The 17,746-nt window shown below is 48.1% G+C and overlaps 1 protein-coding gene across 2 annotated transcripts in view; it reads left to right on the plus strand.

Moving 5' to 3' along the window:
• The window catches only part of DDX43 (DEAD-box helicase 43), an 83,368-nt gene that overhangs the window by 50,228 nt on the left and 15,394 nt on the right, over positions 1–17,746 (plus strand). For both annotated transcript variants that reach the window (XM_053286879.1, XM_053286880.1), the window contains exons 14-15: positions 7,149–7,287; positions 9,497–9,584. In XM_053286879.1, the coding sequence (XP_053142854.1) occupies positions 7,149–7,287; positions 9,497–9,584 (227 nt within the window). The remainder of the gene's footprint in view (positions 1–7,148; positions 7,288–9,496; positions 9,585–17,746) is intronic.

The raw sequence follows: 17,746 nt of genomic DNA on the forward strand, positions 1-17,746 counted from the left end.
TTGAAAACTCAACCTCAAACTTACCTTGCGGTGAACCCTCAGCTAGTAGACATCCATCCTCGGCCGCCAGAGAAGCCTGCGGGTAAAAGGAAGAGAAAAGCTACGCCTCCGCCTTCTGAACCATCCTCGTCTCCCTCTGATGATAGTGGAGATGACGAATCTGGCCCTAGTTCTGAAGGAGATGATATCAGCCGCAGATCGGACCCACCATCAGATGTTCCTCCTAAGCTCTCAACCTCTCCAACTGAGGAATTGAAAGCCTATCATGTCCTATTAAGGGACATTGCAGAGGCACTAGGAATGGACATAAAATCCCCGGATGCTGATGTGGCGGATCCCGTCTATAATATGATGAGGAGCTCCAAGACATCGCACCCTGTTGCCCTCACCATGATTCCAGGCATAAGTAAGGCCGCCAAGGTGACATGGGACATGGTGGGGGTCAGGGCGCCGACCTCTAAACGTATTGAAAACTTGTATAGGGTGACTGAGCAGGATAACACTTACCTACTACAACACCCCGTGCCAAACTCCTTGGTTGTGAGTTGCGCATCATCATCTAAAGGTGCACACCGTCATTCCACGCCGGGAGATAAAGAAGGCAGGAAGATCGATGTTCTGGGTCGCAAAATCTATAGCACCTCCTGTCTAGCGATACGTATAGCTAATTATGCGGCGTGCATGGCAAGATATAACCATCTTCTTTGGGATGCTTTAATGCAGGATTCGGCATCGTTATCTCCAGAGGAATTTCAATGGAGATTCAATGATACTTTTGAAAAGACTACGGCTGTTACACGCCAACAATTGAGTGCCTTTAAACACTTGTCCAAGACTGAATCTAGGGCAATGGTGACAGCAGTAAGTTTGCGGAGGCATGCATGGCTGCGTTCGGCGAGCCTGCAGGCCGATATGAAAGAGAAAGTGGAGTCTTTACCCTTTGATGGAAAGGGCTTATTCCACGAGGAAACATACTCGTCAATGGAGACTTTGAAAAAGTCAAAATTCACGGCGCGCACATTCATGACACCTTCAAGTGGGTCCAGCACATCTTCGCGAACCCGTACTTACTATCAGCGAAAGCCTGAGAGGTATCGTGACAGAAGGGAGTACAGGAAACAATATAAGCCCTATCAGCGCAATAGGGGATTCAGCCATAAGGCTAAAGGGAAAACTGCTCGGCAAGGTGATAAGGACACCACCAAGCAGAACTTTTGATGGGATTGTCCGTCCATGGCACTATTGTCCCAGCAACCAGGCGTTTCAAATTCCGACACCGCCAAAGGAGACATCCAGGACTCAAAACATCGGCCCTGTAGTTGCCAGGTACAACATCAAACTGGCAAGCCGTGCTCAAGCATGGCACAACATAACATCTGATCACTGGGTTCTAAGGATAGTTCAGACGGGATCTGCATTGGAATTCGAAAAAAGGCCTCCTTTTTCGGGACTGGTTCACACGCCAGCCACGGAAGTTCTCCAGGAGGAAGTCAGGGTGTTGCTGGAAAAACAAGCAATTGCACCAGTGCAATGGACGGACAGGCTGAAGGGTTACTATTCTCGTTATTTTCAGATCCCCAAGAGAGATGGGGGAATCAGAGCAATAATGGACCTGAGAGGTCTCAACCTTTACATACGGTCCAGGAAATTCAGAATGGTGACTTTATAGGGCATTCTTCCCCTGTTGGTCGACGAGCGTTGGGCGGTGACCCTGGATCTGAAAGACGCCTACTTCCACATAGGGATCCAGGGGAGTCACCGCAAATATCTCAGGTTTACGGTAGGGCCACAGATTTATCAGTATGCGGTGCTGCCCTTTGGACTCTCCACGGCACCCAGAGTATTCACCAAGGTGATGGCAGTGGTAGTGGCATACCTCAGGACGTGGGGCCTAAGGCTCTATCCATACTTGGACGATTGGCTGGTGGTGAGCCACGACAAAGGCATGCTAGTTCGTCAGGTGCAGGAGTTGTTGGACTTATTACAGGACCTCGGGATCAATGTGAATTGGAAGAAGTCGAGGCTGGAACCAAGAACCAGTGTGGATTTCATTGGAGCGGTTCTGAACCTGGAAAAGCAAAGGGCATTCTTACCGGAGGAATGGGTTGCTCAGATACGGACTCTCATACTGCTCTTTCAGAGGTCGCCACGACAGCCAGCGGTTCAAATCCAACGATTGCTGGGATTGATGGCATCTTGCACCGCGACAGTGGAACACACACGGCTCCACATGCGCACGTTACAGCATTGGTTTCTCCGAAATTTCCGACCCAATGTGGATGGCCAGAATATGCATTTAACACTGCCGCCGTGTACTCTTGCAAGCCTACAGTGGTGGCTGGATCGGAACAATTTGGGGATAGGAGTTGGGTTTGTGTCCAGAATACCCACCTCACAGATAACGACCGATGCGTCAATGACAGGTTGGGGTGCGCATTGCGCCGGGACCTGAGTCCAGGGCCAATGGACTCAATTACAAAGTCGACAACATATAAATTACTTGGAACTAATGGCTGTGTTCTTGGGGTTGAGGGCATTCGAACCAATGATACGGGGGAGAACAGTACAACTAGAGTTGGACAACACAACGGCAATTGCCTACCTCAACCACCAAGGAGGGACAGTGTCCTTATCTCTTTGCCTGCTAGCACAGAAGATATGGGATTGGTGCGTACAGCATTCAGTGCACCCACTGGCGATCCACATAAGGGGTGTGGAGAACTGTCTGGCCGACAGGCTCAACAGGGACATCAACTTCAATCAGAGACACGAGTGGGAGATAAACCCCTTACAACTGGAAAAGGTGTTCATAGCCTGGGGGGTCCCATTGATAGACGTGTTTGCCACGACTGCCAACAGAAAGTGTGCCAACTTCTGTTCGCGTGCGGGCATAGGCCAAGGATCACTGGGAGATGCTTTTCAGCATACGTGGAGAACAGGACTGCTTTACCTATTTCCCCCACTACCGTTGATGAGTCGTGTAATCGCAAGAATAATGCGAGACAAGGCAAGGTGCATACTTCTGGCCCCATGGTGGCCACGCCAGCCGTGGTTTGCCACACTTCTACAAATGTCAGGGTCAAGTTATTACAGGTTCCCTCGGGTTCCAGACCTGTTGCAAAGAGAACAGGGAAGGGTGTTACACCCCGAAGTGCAGTCACTGAAGATGACCGCCTGGAGGATCAACTTTTGAAGAACATTTTACTAAATAGCAGGCGTGAGACGACTAGACGCAGCTATGCCTGTAAATGGCGGCGCTTCAGAGTCTATATGAAAGGAAAGGGTGTAGCGCCCATGCATGCAACATCGCGTGATGTGCTGCGTTACCTGACTTCACTAAAAATGAATGGCTTGGCGAATGTGTCCATCAAACTACATTTGGCAGCGGTCTCTTCAAAACATAAGGGATGGGATGGGTACACAGTCTTCTCCCACCCAGAGTGCAAGCGTTTCCTAAAGGGAGTTAATAATCTATACCCACCTGTTCGTAGTCCAGTGGAACAATGGAGTCTGTCCTTAGTGCTCTCTGCCCTGACTGAAGCCCCATTTGAGCCGCTGGCGTCTATCCCAATAAAGTATCTGACTCTGAAGGTTGCCTTCCTGGTGGCCATAACATTGGCGAAAAGGGTAGGCGAAATGACAGCCTTGAGGATGGACAAGCCGTACACTCAGTTCTATCCACACAAGGTGGTGTTGCGTTTTGATCCGAAATTCCTACCTAAAGTGGTGTCGGAGTTCCACCTGAATCAGGACATAGTATTGCCCACTTTCTTTGCCAATGCGGAGTCGGACTTGGAAAGAGCACTCCACACATTGGATGTGCGAAGGGCACTCCTGTATTACTTAGAAAGGACTCATGAATTTAGGAGAACTAAAAAGTTGTTCGTCACCTTTAGGGGACGTAGCAAGGGCCCTCCAGTTTCACGACAGAGACTTGCACATTGGCTTGTAGAACTCATATTTCTGGCCTATAAGAGCCAGAAGGTGACACCGCCCAGGACGGTGCGTGCGCACTCTACCAGAGCTGTGCGACGTCCGCAGCGCATCTGTCAGGCATTAGACTGGCGGACGTCTGCTTGGCGGCAACATGGTCGTCACATCTGCCATTCGTTAAACATTGTGCACTGGATCTGCGAATGGCTAAGGAGGCAAATTTTGGGAGGTCTGTCTTGAAGCGAGTGTTGGCATAGCTATGGGTCTTCTGCACCCGCCTCCTTATGGGGTAGCTTGCTAAACACCCAGTTCTTATGGATACAATGGATCACAATCCAGATAAACAGGTTGCTTACCTGTAACTAATGATCTGGATGTGATCCGTTGTATTCATAAGTCCCTCCCAGCCGGTCCCACTGCAGAATGTAGGGGTTGATGCTTCCTGATATGCGGGTCGTCACGGTGTGGCGGTCTGCAAGAAAACTGAGGGAGAAGCGCCCCAACCGTCAATTCCAACGGAATAAGCAGAGCACATGCAGACGGGCGGGGCGCAAAGAGGAGCTAGCTAGTCAGCCCGGGAGGTCCCTGCGCAGGCGCAGAAACCCAGTTCTTATGAATACAACGGATCACATCCAGATCATTAGTTACAGGTAAGCAACCTGTTTATACTCATGGTAAGAGGCCATACTTCGATTTCACTCCCCCCGAAGGATTAGGTATGTAGCCTGGGAGTGCTTCTGGACCCAGGCCTCACACTGGTTTCTCAGGTTGAGGCTATTGCCAGGAGCACTTTCTGTCAACTTTGGTTGATACAACAGCTGCATCTGTTCCTTAAAGATAAAGATCTAAGAACTGTGGTGCACTCTCTGGTAATCTTTAGGCTTGACTACCGCAGTGCATTCTACTGGGACTGCCTTTGTATGTAGTTTGGAAACTTAAGTTAGTCCAAAATGCATTGGCTAGATTTGTCTCCAGGGTTTCTTATAAAGACCATATTATGCCTGTTTTAAAACAATTGCATTGGCTGCTAATTGGTTTCCGGGCAAAATACAAAATGCTGATAATTACCTTTTAAAGCCCTAAACGGCTTAGGAGCAGGTTACCTGGGAGTGCGCCACCTTGTTCATGATCCCTATCGCACATTAAGGTCATCGAGAGAAGTCCGCCTCCAGACACCGCCAACATATCTAGCGGTGACTCAGGAGCGGGTCTTCTCTGTAATCACTCCTGAGCTGTGGAATGTGTGTCAGGGTCTGGCTGACTGCCAGGGAAGATCACGGGACAAAACGGAGCTGCTGCAACAGGATACGGCTCGGAAAGTTCATCTTGACCGGACTTGGCTGCACACTGTCGACACGGAGGTTGACAAATGTTGCTTTTCAGCAGTGAGTAGAAAGCTGGTGACGTAATTTATAGTGCAAGCCGAGAGCTAGGAATGTGCATGGTCTGGAGCAGTCCAGACCGGCACCGAAGGGGGGCCTTTCTTTTAGGGCGGGGAGGGCTTGCGTACCCCTCCCGCCTCTTTGCTCCCTCCAGTGCCCGTATATGACTAAGTAATTGGGGCGCTGGAAACCAGCCCCCCCCCCCCGCGAGCGGATTAGGCCCAAGGCTACTGCTGCCCCCGTCACCCGCCCTCCCAGCAGCCCATCCTCTCTCCCAGCTGCCCGGCCCAAGTCCTCACCAGAAGTTGATTTAAAAATAGAGAGGAGCTCGCGAACAGAGCTCCTCTCTCGGCAAAATCCCAGACGCTACTGAGGCTTTGCGCGGCGCATGCGCGCCACAAAGGGCATCTGGGAGTTCCGGCGGAGGCCCGGTCTACCCGCCGGGACGAGACTGGGCCTCCGCCGGAACTCGCAGTCGTCCTTTGCGCTGCGCGTGCGCCGCACAAAGCCTCAGTAGCGTCTGGGATTTTGCCGAGAGACGAGCTCTGTTCGCGAGCTCCTCTCTATTTTTAAATCAACTTCTGGTGAGGACTCGGGCCGGGCAGCTGGGAGGGAGGGAGGGCGGGCTGCTGGGAGGGCGGGCGGGCGACGGGGGCAGCAGTAGCTTTGGGCCTAATCCGCTCGCGGGGAGCGGCGGGGGCGGCTGGTTTCCAGCGCCCCAATTACTTGGTCATATACGGGCGCTGGAGGGAGCAAAGAGGCGGGAGGGGTACGCAAGCCCTCCCCGCCCTTAAAGAAAGACCCCCCCACCCGGACCCGAACCGGCCACGTCCGAACCGGTCTGGAGAGTTCGGAGGCCTTTTGAATGGCCTCCGGACCGGTTCGGACACACCCCTACCGAGAGCTCCCAGCTGACAGGAATTCAAGGTTTATCAGCCCTCTGCAAGAGGCGTTTGCTCCTCCTAATAGTCTCTAGTTGAGTCCTACGTCTCATAAGACGCCACTGTTGTGGAGTCAGTGGAGGTTGATTGTATAGCTCCTCTTCGGATCGGTCCTTCACACTTTCTGCTGTCTCAGGTTGTTGTGCCTGCTCTGAATCATTAGCTGGATCTGCCACAGCCGTTTCTGGGAAACTGACAGCTGGGCTCTGCCCCTCAGACACTCCTGCATCGGCTGGAAAGTTGACTGCTTCCCCTTCCTCCTCGCTGTCTGAGATCGAGGGCATGACAATGTGCTTCCTATAGATATTCGTGTCTTATCATCTGTATCATCCTTTACAAGAGCCCTTAAGATGTATTTTTTTTTAGCCTGGCTTTTGGTAATCTTGGAATATTTTAAATTGTTTTAAATTGTAGTTTTAATAGTTTGTTTTGTTGTGTTTTTATTGTATTTATTGTTGTGAACCGCCTAGAGCTTTGGAGTCAGGTGGTATTTAAATTAAATTAAATTAAATTAAATTAAATTAAATTAAATGAATAATATAACTGGTCACAGAAAAGAGATGATAGAGAAGAGGTAGAGAAGAGATGATACTGCTCAAGTGTGAATCAAGTTTCTAGTTATAAAATTATGTTTAAACTTGAGTAGTACATATCCTAGAAGTCATTAAGAAGGGAGTAGGTTTATAAGACTGTAACCAGCCCTCTACAGGGAGAATGAGGAGGCAACATCGTGGACTATTATTTGTTGGTGTCTCAGTCCTGAGACGTTTTGTAGAAAAATGAACCTTAATTCATGATTAAACTGTATGTAATAAGCTCTGGGTATTATACTAAAGTCTAGCAAAATAAGCATTGTTTGTGTTGTATAAGTTTTCATTGTGCTTTGTTCTAGGCAGAGTTCGTATACTGATCGCAACAGACTTAGCCTCTCGTGGGCTTGATGTTCAGGATATCACTCATGTGTTTAATTTTGACTTCCCACGCAATATTGAAGAATATGTTCATAGAGTAGGCCGTACTGGACGAGCAGGGTAAGTTAGGTGTTCAATATAAAGCAAGCCGGAGCTCTGGAATGCCACTTGATTGCTTCTTGGAGGAACACCAGTGTTCTCTAGTGTGCCCTACATAGATAGTTGCTGACAAAGGGACATATCAAGGTCATTCTCACGACCATTTTCAGTGGGTGCAGGGGGGGAAGGGAAGATCTAGCTTACCTCCCCCTCCCAGACAATCTCGTTGGTTGTGTGGGATGCGCTGCTTACACACCCACATGATCTGCGCTTCGGATAGTGTGGATCTCTGGAGTCCAGGAAATGAGTCCCGGCCTCCAGAAATCCCAAAATGCATCACATGTGCAGTGCATTGAGGGATTCCTCCTCAAGTTGGGCACTCTAAGTGCCTGGCGATGTGTCTTCTTGGGCTGCTTGCAGCCCAAGCAGATTCACGACCCCAGACCTGGGAGAGGGCTTGCTTCCTCTAACCCAGGCTAAAGCCCGAGTTGAAAACTTGGGCTTCCACATGAGCAGCCAAACCCAGGCTGGGCTGGGCTGTTTATGTGAACAGCCTCATTGTATCTCGTTATTTGGAAGAAGAAACAAAATTCAAGTCCAAGCACAATAGCAATAGCACTTACATTTATATACCGCTCCATAGCTGGAGCTCTCTAAGCGGTTTACAATGATTTAGCATATTGCCCCCCAACATTCTGGGTACTCATTTTACTGACCTCGGAAGGATTGAAGGCTGAGTCAACCTTGAGCCCCTGGTCAGGATCGAACTTGTAACCTTCTGGTTACAGGGCGGCAGTTTTACCACTGCGCCACCAGGGGCTCTTGATTAGGAACCAGCTCTCAATGATTAGGAACCAGCGATCTTGCTGAGATACTAGTTGCTTATCTATATCAGAATGAAAAATCAGTGCGACTTAAAGAACCTTAAATGAAAGGTTGGGGTTTCAGTACTTTGCATCACCATGATTTTAATCTGGCTTGGTGGTGCAACAGGTTTCCCTCTCCAGTATCAGCTGTTTTTCTAGGGATTTTTCAATATGGGAAATAGCAGCTGGAGGCCCAGTTGTGATGAAGAACATGATGGGGCAGGAGTTTAAAATCTCCCCCCGCCCTGCAACACACACCATGAGCCAGATTAGGCCCACCTCCTATGGCTGCTACTTACAGTGGAAAACAAAATAAACAGCATGCTAACTGCATGTTTCTCATAATATGTATTTCTTCTTTGCCTCTGTGTGTCACGCTATTTAGCTTGCACCTGCTGAGAGCCAATAATCAAAACTTTCTAGAGCTTTACCTTCAGCTTCTCATAATATATATTCAGACCCTTTTGGCCAGTGTTCTAATGTAATTACAGTACATCTGTGTTTGGAATACTGTGTGTAGTTCTGGCCACACCATCCCAGGAAGACTATGTCATGACTAATATAGTCTGGGTTCTGCCCCAAGAGTTTTAAGAATATAATTGTCTCCAAAGGTAAGATATTCTGCTAAATAAATGCTCTGCATATGCTTTCCACAAAAATGATACAGTTTATATATACATGCCATCTAGCTTTGTGTATTGATTTACAGGTTTAGCTGTTGAGTTAAATTCTTACATATCTGTTAAAAGAGTGGGTTTTGTTGAAGGTAAATGTTGATTGATAGATAGACAGATAGACAGATGTTTACAGTCTTTGATCAGTACAGAAACATGAAGAAAGGAACATAATGTTGCACCTATTACAAAAGCAACAATATAGTTTTTACAGATATACAATGACATAATAAATTATTCCTCTACATTAGTCATTAGGTGTTGTCATAGGAAGTTGCCTTGGTATAAGACCATTGGTCCATCTAGCTCAGAATTGTCTACACAGACTGGCAGCAGCTTCTCCAAGGTTGCAGGCAGGAATCTCTCTCAGCCCTATCTTGGAGAAGCCAGGGAGGGAACTTGGGACCTCCTGCATACAAGAATGAAGGTGCTCTTCCTAGAGTGGCCCCATTCCCTGAGGGGAATATCTTACAGTGCTCACACATCTCCCATTCAAATGCAAACTAGGGTGGACCCTGTGTAGCAAAGGGGACAATTCATGCTTGCTTCCACAAGACCAGCTCTCCTCCCATATATCCATTGCTATTAGACAAAACGTAGCCATGTTGTAAGTAACAATGTAAGCAAATGTCCTTTCAAACATCACAGAGACATACTTGCAAATCTCAACAGCTTTCCTTTTTTTCATAGGCGCACAGGAGAAGCTGTAACACTTGTAACTAGAAATGACTGGAGAATTGCATCTGAACTGATTGACATTCTTGAAAGAGGAAACCAGGTAATGTTATGGTATCTAAACTATGTACTGATTCACTCACTGTCCTTTCCTCGATCTTTTGGTTTCACAAATTAGCAGTTTAATGAAATAATGTTTTTACAGTACCAATACCATTGTAGTGCAATGTCATTTTAATATGAAATATAGAAGTAGCAGTTCAATCAAGCTTTAATACATAGGAGCCCTCAATTTTTTGCTTGCCCTTAGTTGTCAAGCCTTAAATTGTGGATGCTTACTCTTCCTCCATTCATGTCGTACCCAAGCAGCACCAAGGAATTTCCTTTTGGCTTTCCCAAAGGAAAAAGAAGCACATGGCTTACCCCTTTTGGCCACCACTCAACTGAGGTGTTCCAGGTACTTCAGCCAAGCAAAGGCTAATGAAGCCCTCTGCCTCCCTTTCCTGCTCAAGAACAGGAAAACAAGACAAAGCGACTTCCTAGTGTGGCTGGAGTGTGGCCACAGTGTTTTGAGCTATGAACAGTGTTTTGAGCTTCTGAACAGCAGCCAAGGAAGCCTCCCCTCCAAACCCACAATAAATCATCATGTCTCTTCTGGAACTACCCCACAATTAAATGAATTATTTTTAACAACATTAAAAATCCTTTACTTCATACCAGAATCACAGCTTACACTTATGTCTAACTTGGTGTGGGAGAATACTTGTTTGAAGGAATCTTTTGTGTGGGAAGCAAGACCATTCTGCCAATTCCTGGCAAGAAAGTCACATGCCCAAGAGTTGATCCAGTATCACGAGGTTGATTTGTCCAAGGTTTCACCAATTAGGAGACCTTCTGCTCTTCCTGGGATAAGATATGAAAGTTCTTAGTGTCTGATTATACCCCTGGGTGATCTATGGCCTAGTTTGGAATCATGGAGCTCTTTCTCTTGTTTACAACAAACCTGTGATCCTGAGAACACTACAAGGTGATCTACGTATTCTTGAGGCTCGGCATCCCAGAATGGTGATAAACAGGTGTATCATTCATATCTTTGTCATGTTCTGTTGTGTATTCACATATATGAGTGATGTGCCTGCACAGTCACCTCCTGAGTAGGAACATAGGAAGCTTCCATATACTGAGTCAGGCCATAGGTCCATCTAGCTCAGTATTGTCTACACAGACTGGCAGCAACTTCTCCAAGGTTGCAGGCAGGAATCTCTCTCAGCCCTATCTTGCAGATGCTGGGGAGGGAACTTGGAACCATCTGCTATTCTCAGAGCTGCTCCATCCCCTAAGGGGAATATCATACAGTGCTCACACATCAAGTCTCCCATTCATATGCAATCAGGGTAGATCCTGCTTAGCTAAAGGGACAAGTCATGCTTGCTCCTACAAGACCAGTTCTCTGGCACTCCAGCTCCGCCCCATCATATTCAGCATGATTGTTTATGTTGGCAGTTGACGCACCTAACTGCTCAGTTCCTTTCTGACCATTGTCATGTTGACCTCTTCAGAACAAAACTCCCTGTTGACTCAGATGTGCTACTAGGTTCACCAGCACTTTAGTGAATTAGGTCTACAATAAGGTAAACAGGTAGGGCCCTGTACTGGTAGAGTCTGTTACTGATACATGACTCTCATGAAGTGCCCGTGCACTGGCCTTATCAAAATGTGGAGTTATCAAAATGTGGATGGGGAGAAAAGTCTGATGCTCAAAGACCACAGTCTACTTGAAACATTGTTACTTGAACAATGCATTCCTTGAGAACACTGAGATCTGGATTGTGATCCGTTGGCATTCATGAGTAATGAATGCTGTGCATGCTCAGGGATTTCACAGATAGATCTACTAACTCCTTGCAGTGCCCCATCTGCCATGCACATGCTCAGCATATCTGTTATTTTTGTCAGCTAGGGTGCCATTTTGATCAGTTTCTTTCTGACCGCCATAGCGTGGACACCTTGTAGACTGCTGCTCCTTGAATCTGAAAGGAAATACATAACCTTTTATTATTTTTAACTGGTTTTGCACTTGGACTACTTTTAAACAACTTTTGGATTGCGGATGTTAAAATTATTGCTTGGGAGACTTTGGAATAACTCTTTTGGTCATCAGACAGTGGACTTGTTAAATTGCTTTGTGGTTGCTTAAAACCATAATGGAAAAGAAAACAACTTTTAAAAGATGTAAGGAATCCAGAGCAATGTGACCATCTACTGATGATCATGACTCCTGCTTGTTATGCCTGGGAGAACAGCATAACCCAGCTGCATGTAAGATTTGCATGGCATTTTCTAAGCAAACTCTGAAAAATTGGGCTCTCTGTTTGCATTCAGTGCTTTATGATGATGCTTTACGCCCTTTTGACACCGAGACCAGGATTGGCTTCGCCATCGATGCCTACTTCGGGGTCAAACTCGATGTTGCCTCATGGGATGAGATCTGTGCATGTGCAGTCTAAAACCTTGTCCCCATCTACGTTGACTGCAATATCAGAAGCAGTTTTCAAGTGCTGGAAGGAACTTCCCAAGGAGTTCTCGTAAGCAGAAGTGTAAGACTCCCCTCCTTTTAAGAAACATAAGAGTAAATCTTCTAAAACATCCTCAAGATCAACCACAGAGAAACCATCAATGTCAGGAATGCCTTCTCTGTAGGATGCCCAAACCCACTTCTGTTCGCCATCAACACCAACAGCTCATTCGGCATCGAAACACTTGAAACCAAAGATTGTGTCAACATCAAGACACAACATCAACAGTTGATCGATATCTAAGAGATCTGGATAGTGATCCGTTGCATTCATAACAATGGGTTCTGCGCCTGCGCAGTGACCTCATGGACCGATTAGCTAGTTCCTCGCTCCGCCCCTAACTGCCCTGCATGCGTTCGTGCTCTTCTTCACTTTGGCAGTTGGGGCGTGTCTCTTTCAGTTTCTGTTTGACCGCCATTGCGTCAACACCTCGGACAGTTAGCTCCTCGGCTAGTTCGTGATTTGATTAACGGAAAAAGGACTAAGGACTGGACTAGGACGACGAATAGGCTAAAACGACAATTAGATTGTATTTGGACTTGAAAACGGGATTACAAATTGGATTCTAAAGCATAAAAACGATCATTTCTGCGATGGCTGAGGCCATGTCGGCTAAAGACCGACCCAAGACAACTTTCAAACGCTGCTCACAGTGCAAGGCAAAGTTGCCTTCAACGGATTCACACGAGTCCTGTTTATTGTGTCTGGGGGAGCAGCACAACCCAGCGGGTTGTAGGATTTGCTCGTCATTTTCAAAACAAATGTTGAAAAATCGAGCACTGCGGCTCAGAGCGGCGCTCTATGATGATGCGCTCCGCCCACCGACTCCGCGGCCGTCGACCTCGATGTCAGGAACCACCTCGATGTCAGCCACGATGTCAGGAACCACCTCGATGTCAGCCACGATGTCGAGGCCGGGCACACCCACGCTGTCAAGGGCGAGCGCTCCGTTAGTGGACCCTGCCAGCAGGCAGTCTAAAGCCACTGTGATTACGGAGTTCAAACAACCAGCTGACACCAAAAAGAAACGTCATCGACATAAGCGGCACAAACAAAAATCATCGACAGAGGAGGAACGAGAGCCTTCGCCTCCTCGGAAGCGGACGAAGAAGACTCGAGTTCATAGCCGCACTCCAACTCCGCCGCCACGCCGATTGGATTGCGAAGATTGGGACTCTGCGGAATCGACTGCTTCGACGCCGTGGGACTCGTTGTCAAGGAGCGATCGGAGTCTACCGACACCAATTGCGCCGCTATCGGTATCGATGCCGACAGTCACACCACAATAGCTAAACGCGCCGATGTTTGCGACATCGACAAGGGACCTGGTATCGGCTTCAAATTCCCCATCACAAGGCACATCGATGTCGATGGCAGTATCATCCACTCTGCCTGGACTACCAGGCTCGGTATCGAACTCGGTATCGAGGACCGATACGGGGCAGACTTTGATGTCGAGAGATGCATCGATATCTGAAACACAAAATCAACATCAACGGTGTGCGATGGAGCTCACCCCGGCGCAAACCCCGCTGGTATCGCCGGCCGCAACTCCAAGGCAGGAATACAGGACTGAGGATTACCTGGACTTTGGGGAAGATGCGGCAGAGAGGGAGATGACTGCGGAATCGGGGGCACGACGAGACTTGTTGGCCCTTTTGGAGTCCACAGATACAACTCCGACAGAGTCTACGTTTCATGGCTTCCAGTAGCGGGGAGCCAGGGTTCTATCAGTATCGAATACTCCATGCTCAAGGCTGCCGGTACCGAGAACCCCTTCAGCCTCACCACAGCGAGTGCCTCTGCAACTGTCGGCAGTTTTCCGACCGGTGCAACGTGTCTCGGCAGCCACTAGCCCGATGCAGACTCCAAGACCTCTAATGGTGGATAGGGCTGCTGCCACCAGACCATCTCCGATGTTTGTTCACCCGCCATCGTCGTTGATTGACCAGCGGGTAGCATCGCAAGTTCATAACTCCTGCGGGTTCACTCACGCTCCCCCAGTGGTTTATCCAGCGGACTATGCTGATTATAAGATATGGAAAGCGCAACAACAATTGGGTGCTGTATCTGCCCGCCCTGCATTAGTACCTACCACTGGGACTTTAGCTGTCAGCGCACCAGTTAGAGTAGCTGCCCCTGCAGCAAAACAGCAACCGATGGTACCGGTAAGTCCTTTGGGAGTGCCGGATTCTGGGGATGCGGACTCGTCAGAAACATCGGATTCTGAAGAGGACGACCCATCAATACCGGAGGAACCACTGGAGCCGGAACTACCATCTGACGTAGCCCCGCACACTTCAGTTTCGCCCTCAGAAGAGCTAAAGGCGTACTATATTCAGATACGGGAGATGGCGGAAGCTTTGGGCCTTGAATTGAAACAACCTGAGCTGGACCTAAAAGATCCCGTCTATAATATGATGGCTCATGCTAAAGTGTCTCACCCTGTCTCTTTGCCCATGATACCGGCAATAACTAAAGCAGCAAAGACTGCGTGGGAGGTCCTGCAAACATCAACAGCAACCTCGCGTAAACTTGAGATATAGGGTGCAAGAGACTAACAATGACTACCTTATGAAACACCCAGAGCCAAATTCATTAGTGATAGAATGTGCCTCTACGAGGGGGGTAGCTCGACATTCGACGCCTGGTGATAAAGAAGGCAGGAAACTAGATGTCCTGGGCCGAAAGGTCTATGCCACATCGAGCTTGGCAATCAAGATTGCGAATTACTCAGCTTGCTTGACAAGATATGGTCATCACATTTGGGACACACTGTTCCAGGACTCAGCAGCAATGTCTCTGGAGGAGTTTCAAGAGAACTTTAAGAAAACATATGAGAAGGCAACGGTGATTACGCGTCACCTACTAAGCATGTTTAAACATGCGGCCGAGACGGAGTCACGACAATGACAACAGCCATAACCTTACGGCGCCATGCATGGCTACGATCGACTAATTTACAACAGGACATGCGCGATAAGGTAGAACACTTACCTTTTGATGGCAAAGGCCTCTTTGCAGAGACAACTGATTCTACTATGCAGTTGTTGAAGCAGTCAAAGTTCACTGCCAAGACTTTCATGGCTACAGTGGGTGGCGGACAATCGTCAAAGTTCCGCGCTTATGGGCGCCAACAAGGCCGTTCCAGATTCAGACAGGAGAGAAGGGACTACAAGCGGCAATATAAGCCTTATCAGAGAAATAAGTCCTATATGCAACGAAACCAAAGGGGACAGAAACAAGGCAAGGACCAACAAAAGCAGTCTCTTTGATGGGATGCTCCATCCACCTCACCTGCAGCCAATTACACTACAAGCTCAAACACCCAAGGCCCACAACAACGGCCTTGTGCAGGTCAGTGCTACCATCAAACTGGCCAGTCACGCTCAAGCGTGGCGCAATATAACATCAGACCAATGGGTATTGAAGATCATAACGTGTGGTTATGCAATAGCATTCAAAGCTTTGCCACCTTTCCAAGGGATAACCTACACCAGACCAACCCAGGTCCTAATAGAGGAAATACAAGTGTTGTTGGAAAAGCAGGCGATTGTACCGGTGAGGTGGGTGGACAGAATGCAGGGATTCTATTCCCGATATTTCCAAATCCCCAAGAAAGATGGGGGAGTAAGAGCAATAATGGACTTGAGACAACTGAACTTATATGTGGATACAAGGAAGTTCAGAATGATAACACTGCAGAGTATCTTGCACCTACTGGTGCAAGAAGAATGGGCCGTCACCCTGGACCTGAAGGATGCCTATTTTCATGTAGGTATTCGCGAAGGACATTGCAAGTACTTGCGGTTCACCGTAGGAGATACAGCGTACCAATATCAGGTTTTGCCGTTCGGCCTATCCACAGCGCCACGAGTATTCACCAAAGTCATGGCAGCTGTGGTCGCTTACTTAAGAACCAATGGGATAGTGATATATCCATACTTGGATGATTGGTTAATGGTCAGCAACGAAAGAGAAGAGTTACTTTTGCAAGTCCAGTATGTACTCGCACTTCTGAAAGACTTAGGAATCATGGTGAATTTAAAGAAGTCCAGGCTAGACCCACAGAGACGGGTCGATTACATCGGGGTGATACTGGACATGCAGGACAAGAAGGCTTACCTACCACAGTCCAGGTATACTCAGATCAGAGAACTAGTGTAGATGTTTCAGCAACATCCCAGACAGAGGGCGGTGTCGGTTCAAAGACTGCTGGGTCTTATGGCGTCATGCAATGCGATGGTGTACAACACGCGTCTGCATATGCGAACCCTGCAGACTTGGTTTCTGAAAACCTTTCGCCCAAATCAAGACAGCCAACAAAAGTGGATTTCACTGTCTCGGGCAGTGTTGAAGTCTCTGAAGTGGTGGACAATTTCAAACAATTTACTGTCGGGCGTGTCCTATCAACCTCATACACTGACATGCAGTATCACGACGGACGCCTCCCTGCAGGGTTGGGGGGCGCACTGTCTACACCATCAGATACAAGGACAGTGGTCGGAGCAGCAGGCAAGAAGACACATAAACTACCTGGAACTCCTGGCTGTATATTTGGCGCTGAAAGCTTTTCATGCACTGCTACACGGGAAGGTAGTGCAGGTTCGGCTAGACAACACCACGGCGATGGCGTACCTAAACAAGCAGGGAGGCACAGTTTCACGGGCGCTATGTGTACTGAGTCAAAACATCTGGAATTGCTGTGTGCCCAAGAACATTGTACTGATGGCGATACATATAAAAGGGGTGGACAATATTCAAGCGGATGGACTCAGCAGGTCCCTGACGTGCAATCAGGAGCACGAATGGGAAATGAATATGGACTGCCTGTCGGTGCTCTTCAACAATTGGGGTTGGCCGACAGTAGACTTGTTTGCGACGGCTGCAAACGCAAAGTGTCCAACGTATTGCTCTCGTGCAGGTGTTGGAGTGGGTTCTCGGGGAGACGCATTTCAATACAGATGGACCAGGAGCCTATTTTACCTGTTCCCGCCACAGCCACTGATATCGAGAGTGATAGTACAGCTACTCAGAGACAACACGAAAGCTATTCTGATAACGCCATGGTGGCCCAGGCAACAGTGGTTCTCAACGCTGCTGAGAATGTCCAAAAGAGTGTACCACAGGTTCCCAAGGCGCTCCGATTTATTGTCACAGAGCTCCGGGGCAATACAGCACCCACAAGTGGACACACTACGACTCACGGCGTGGCGCATAGGTTATTGAATAAGATCCTACTAAATAATAGAAAGAGATCAACGCACCGCAACTATATGAGTAAGTGGAGACGGTTTAGGCAATACGCCAAGGAGCATGGCTTCTTCCCGAGGAGAGCCACGGTGACTCAGGTACTCCTTTATATGACTACACTAAAGATAACAGGGCTGGCAAATACTTCCTTGAAGGTGCACTTGTTGGCAATCTCATCGGAACATAAAGGATGGGGCGAAACCACAGTTTTTCCCCATCCGAAATGCAAGAAATTCCTCAGGGGATAAAACAATTTGTACCCACCGGTACGACGCCCACAGCAACAGTGGGACTTGGCATTAGTGTTGCAGGCAATGACTCATTCTCCATTTGAACCTATGTCTGCAACTACTTTGCAATTGCTGACCTTAAAGACTGCTTTCTTAATAGCAATCACGACAGCACGGAGAGTGAGTGAGCTGGCTGCCCTTAGGAT

This window comes from Hemicordylus capensis, chromosome 1 (genome assembly GCF_027244095.1).
Source record: "Hemicordylus capensis ecotype Gifberg chromosome 1, rHemCap1.1.pri, whole genome shotgun sequence".
Classification (NCBI taxonomy): Eukaryota; Metazoa; Chordata; class Lepidosauria; order Squamata; family Cordylidae; genus Hemicordylus; species Hemicordylus capensis.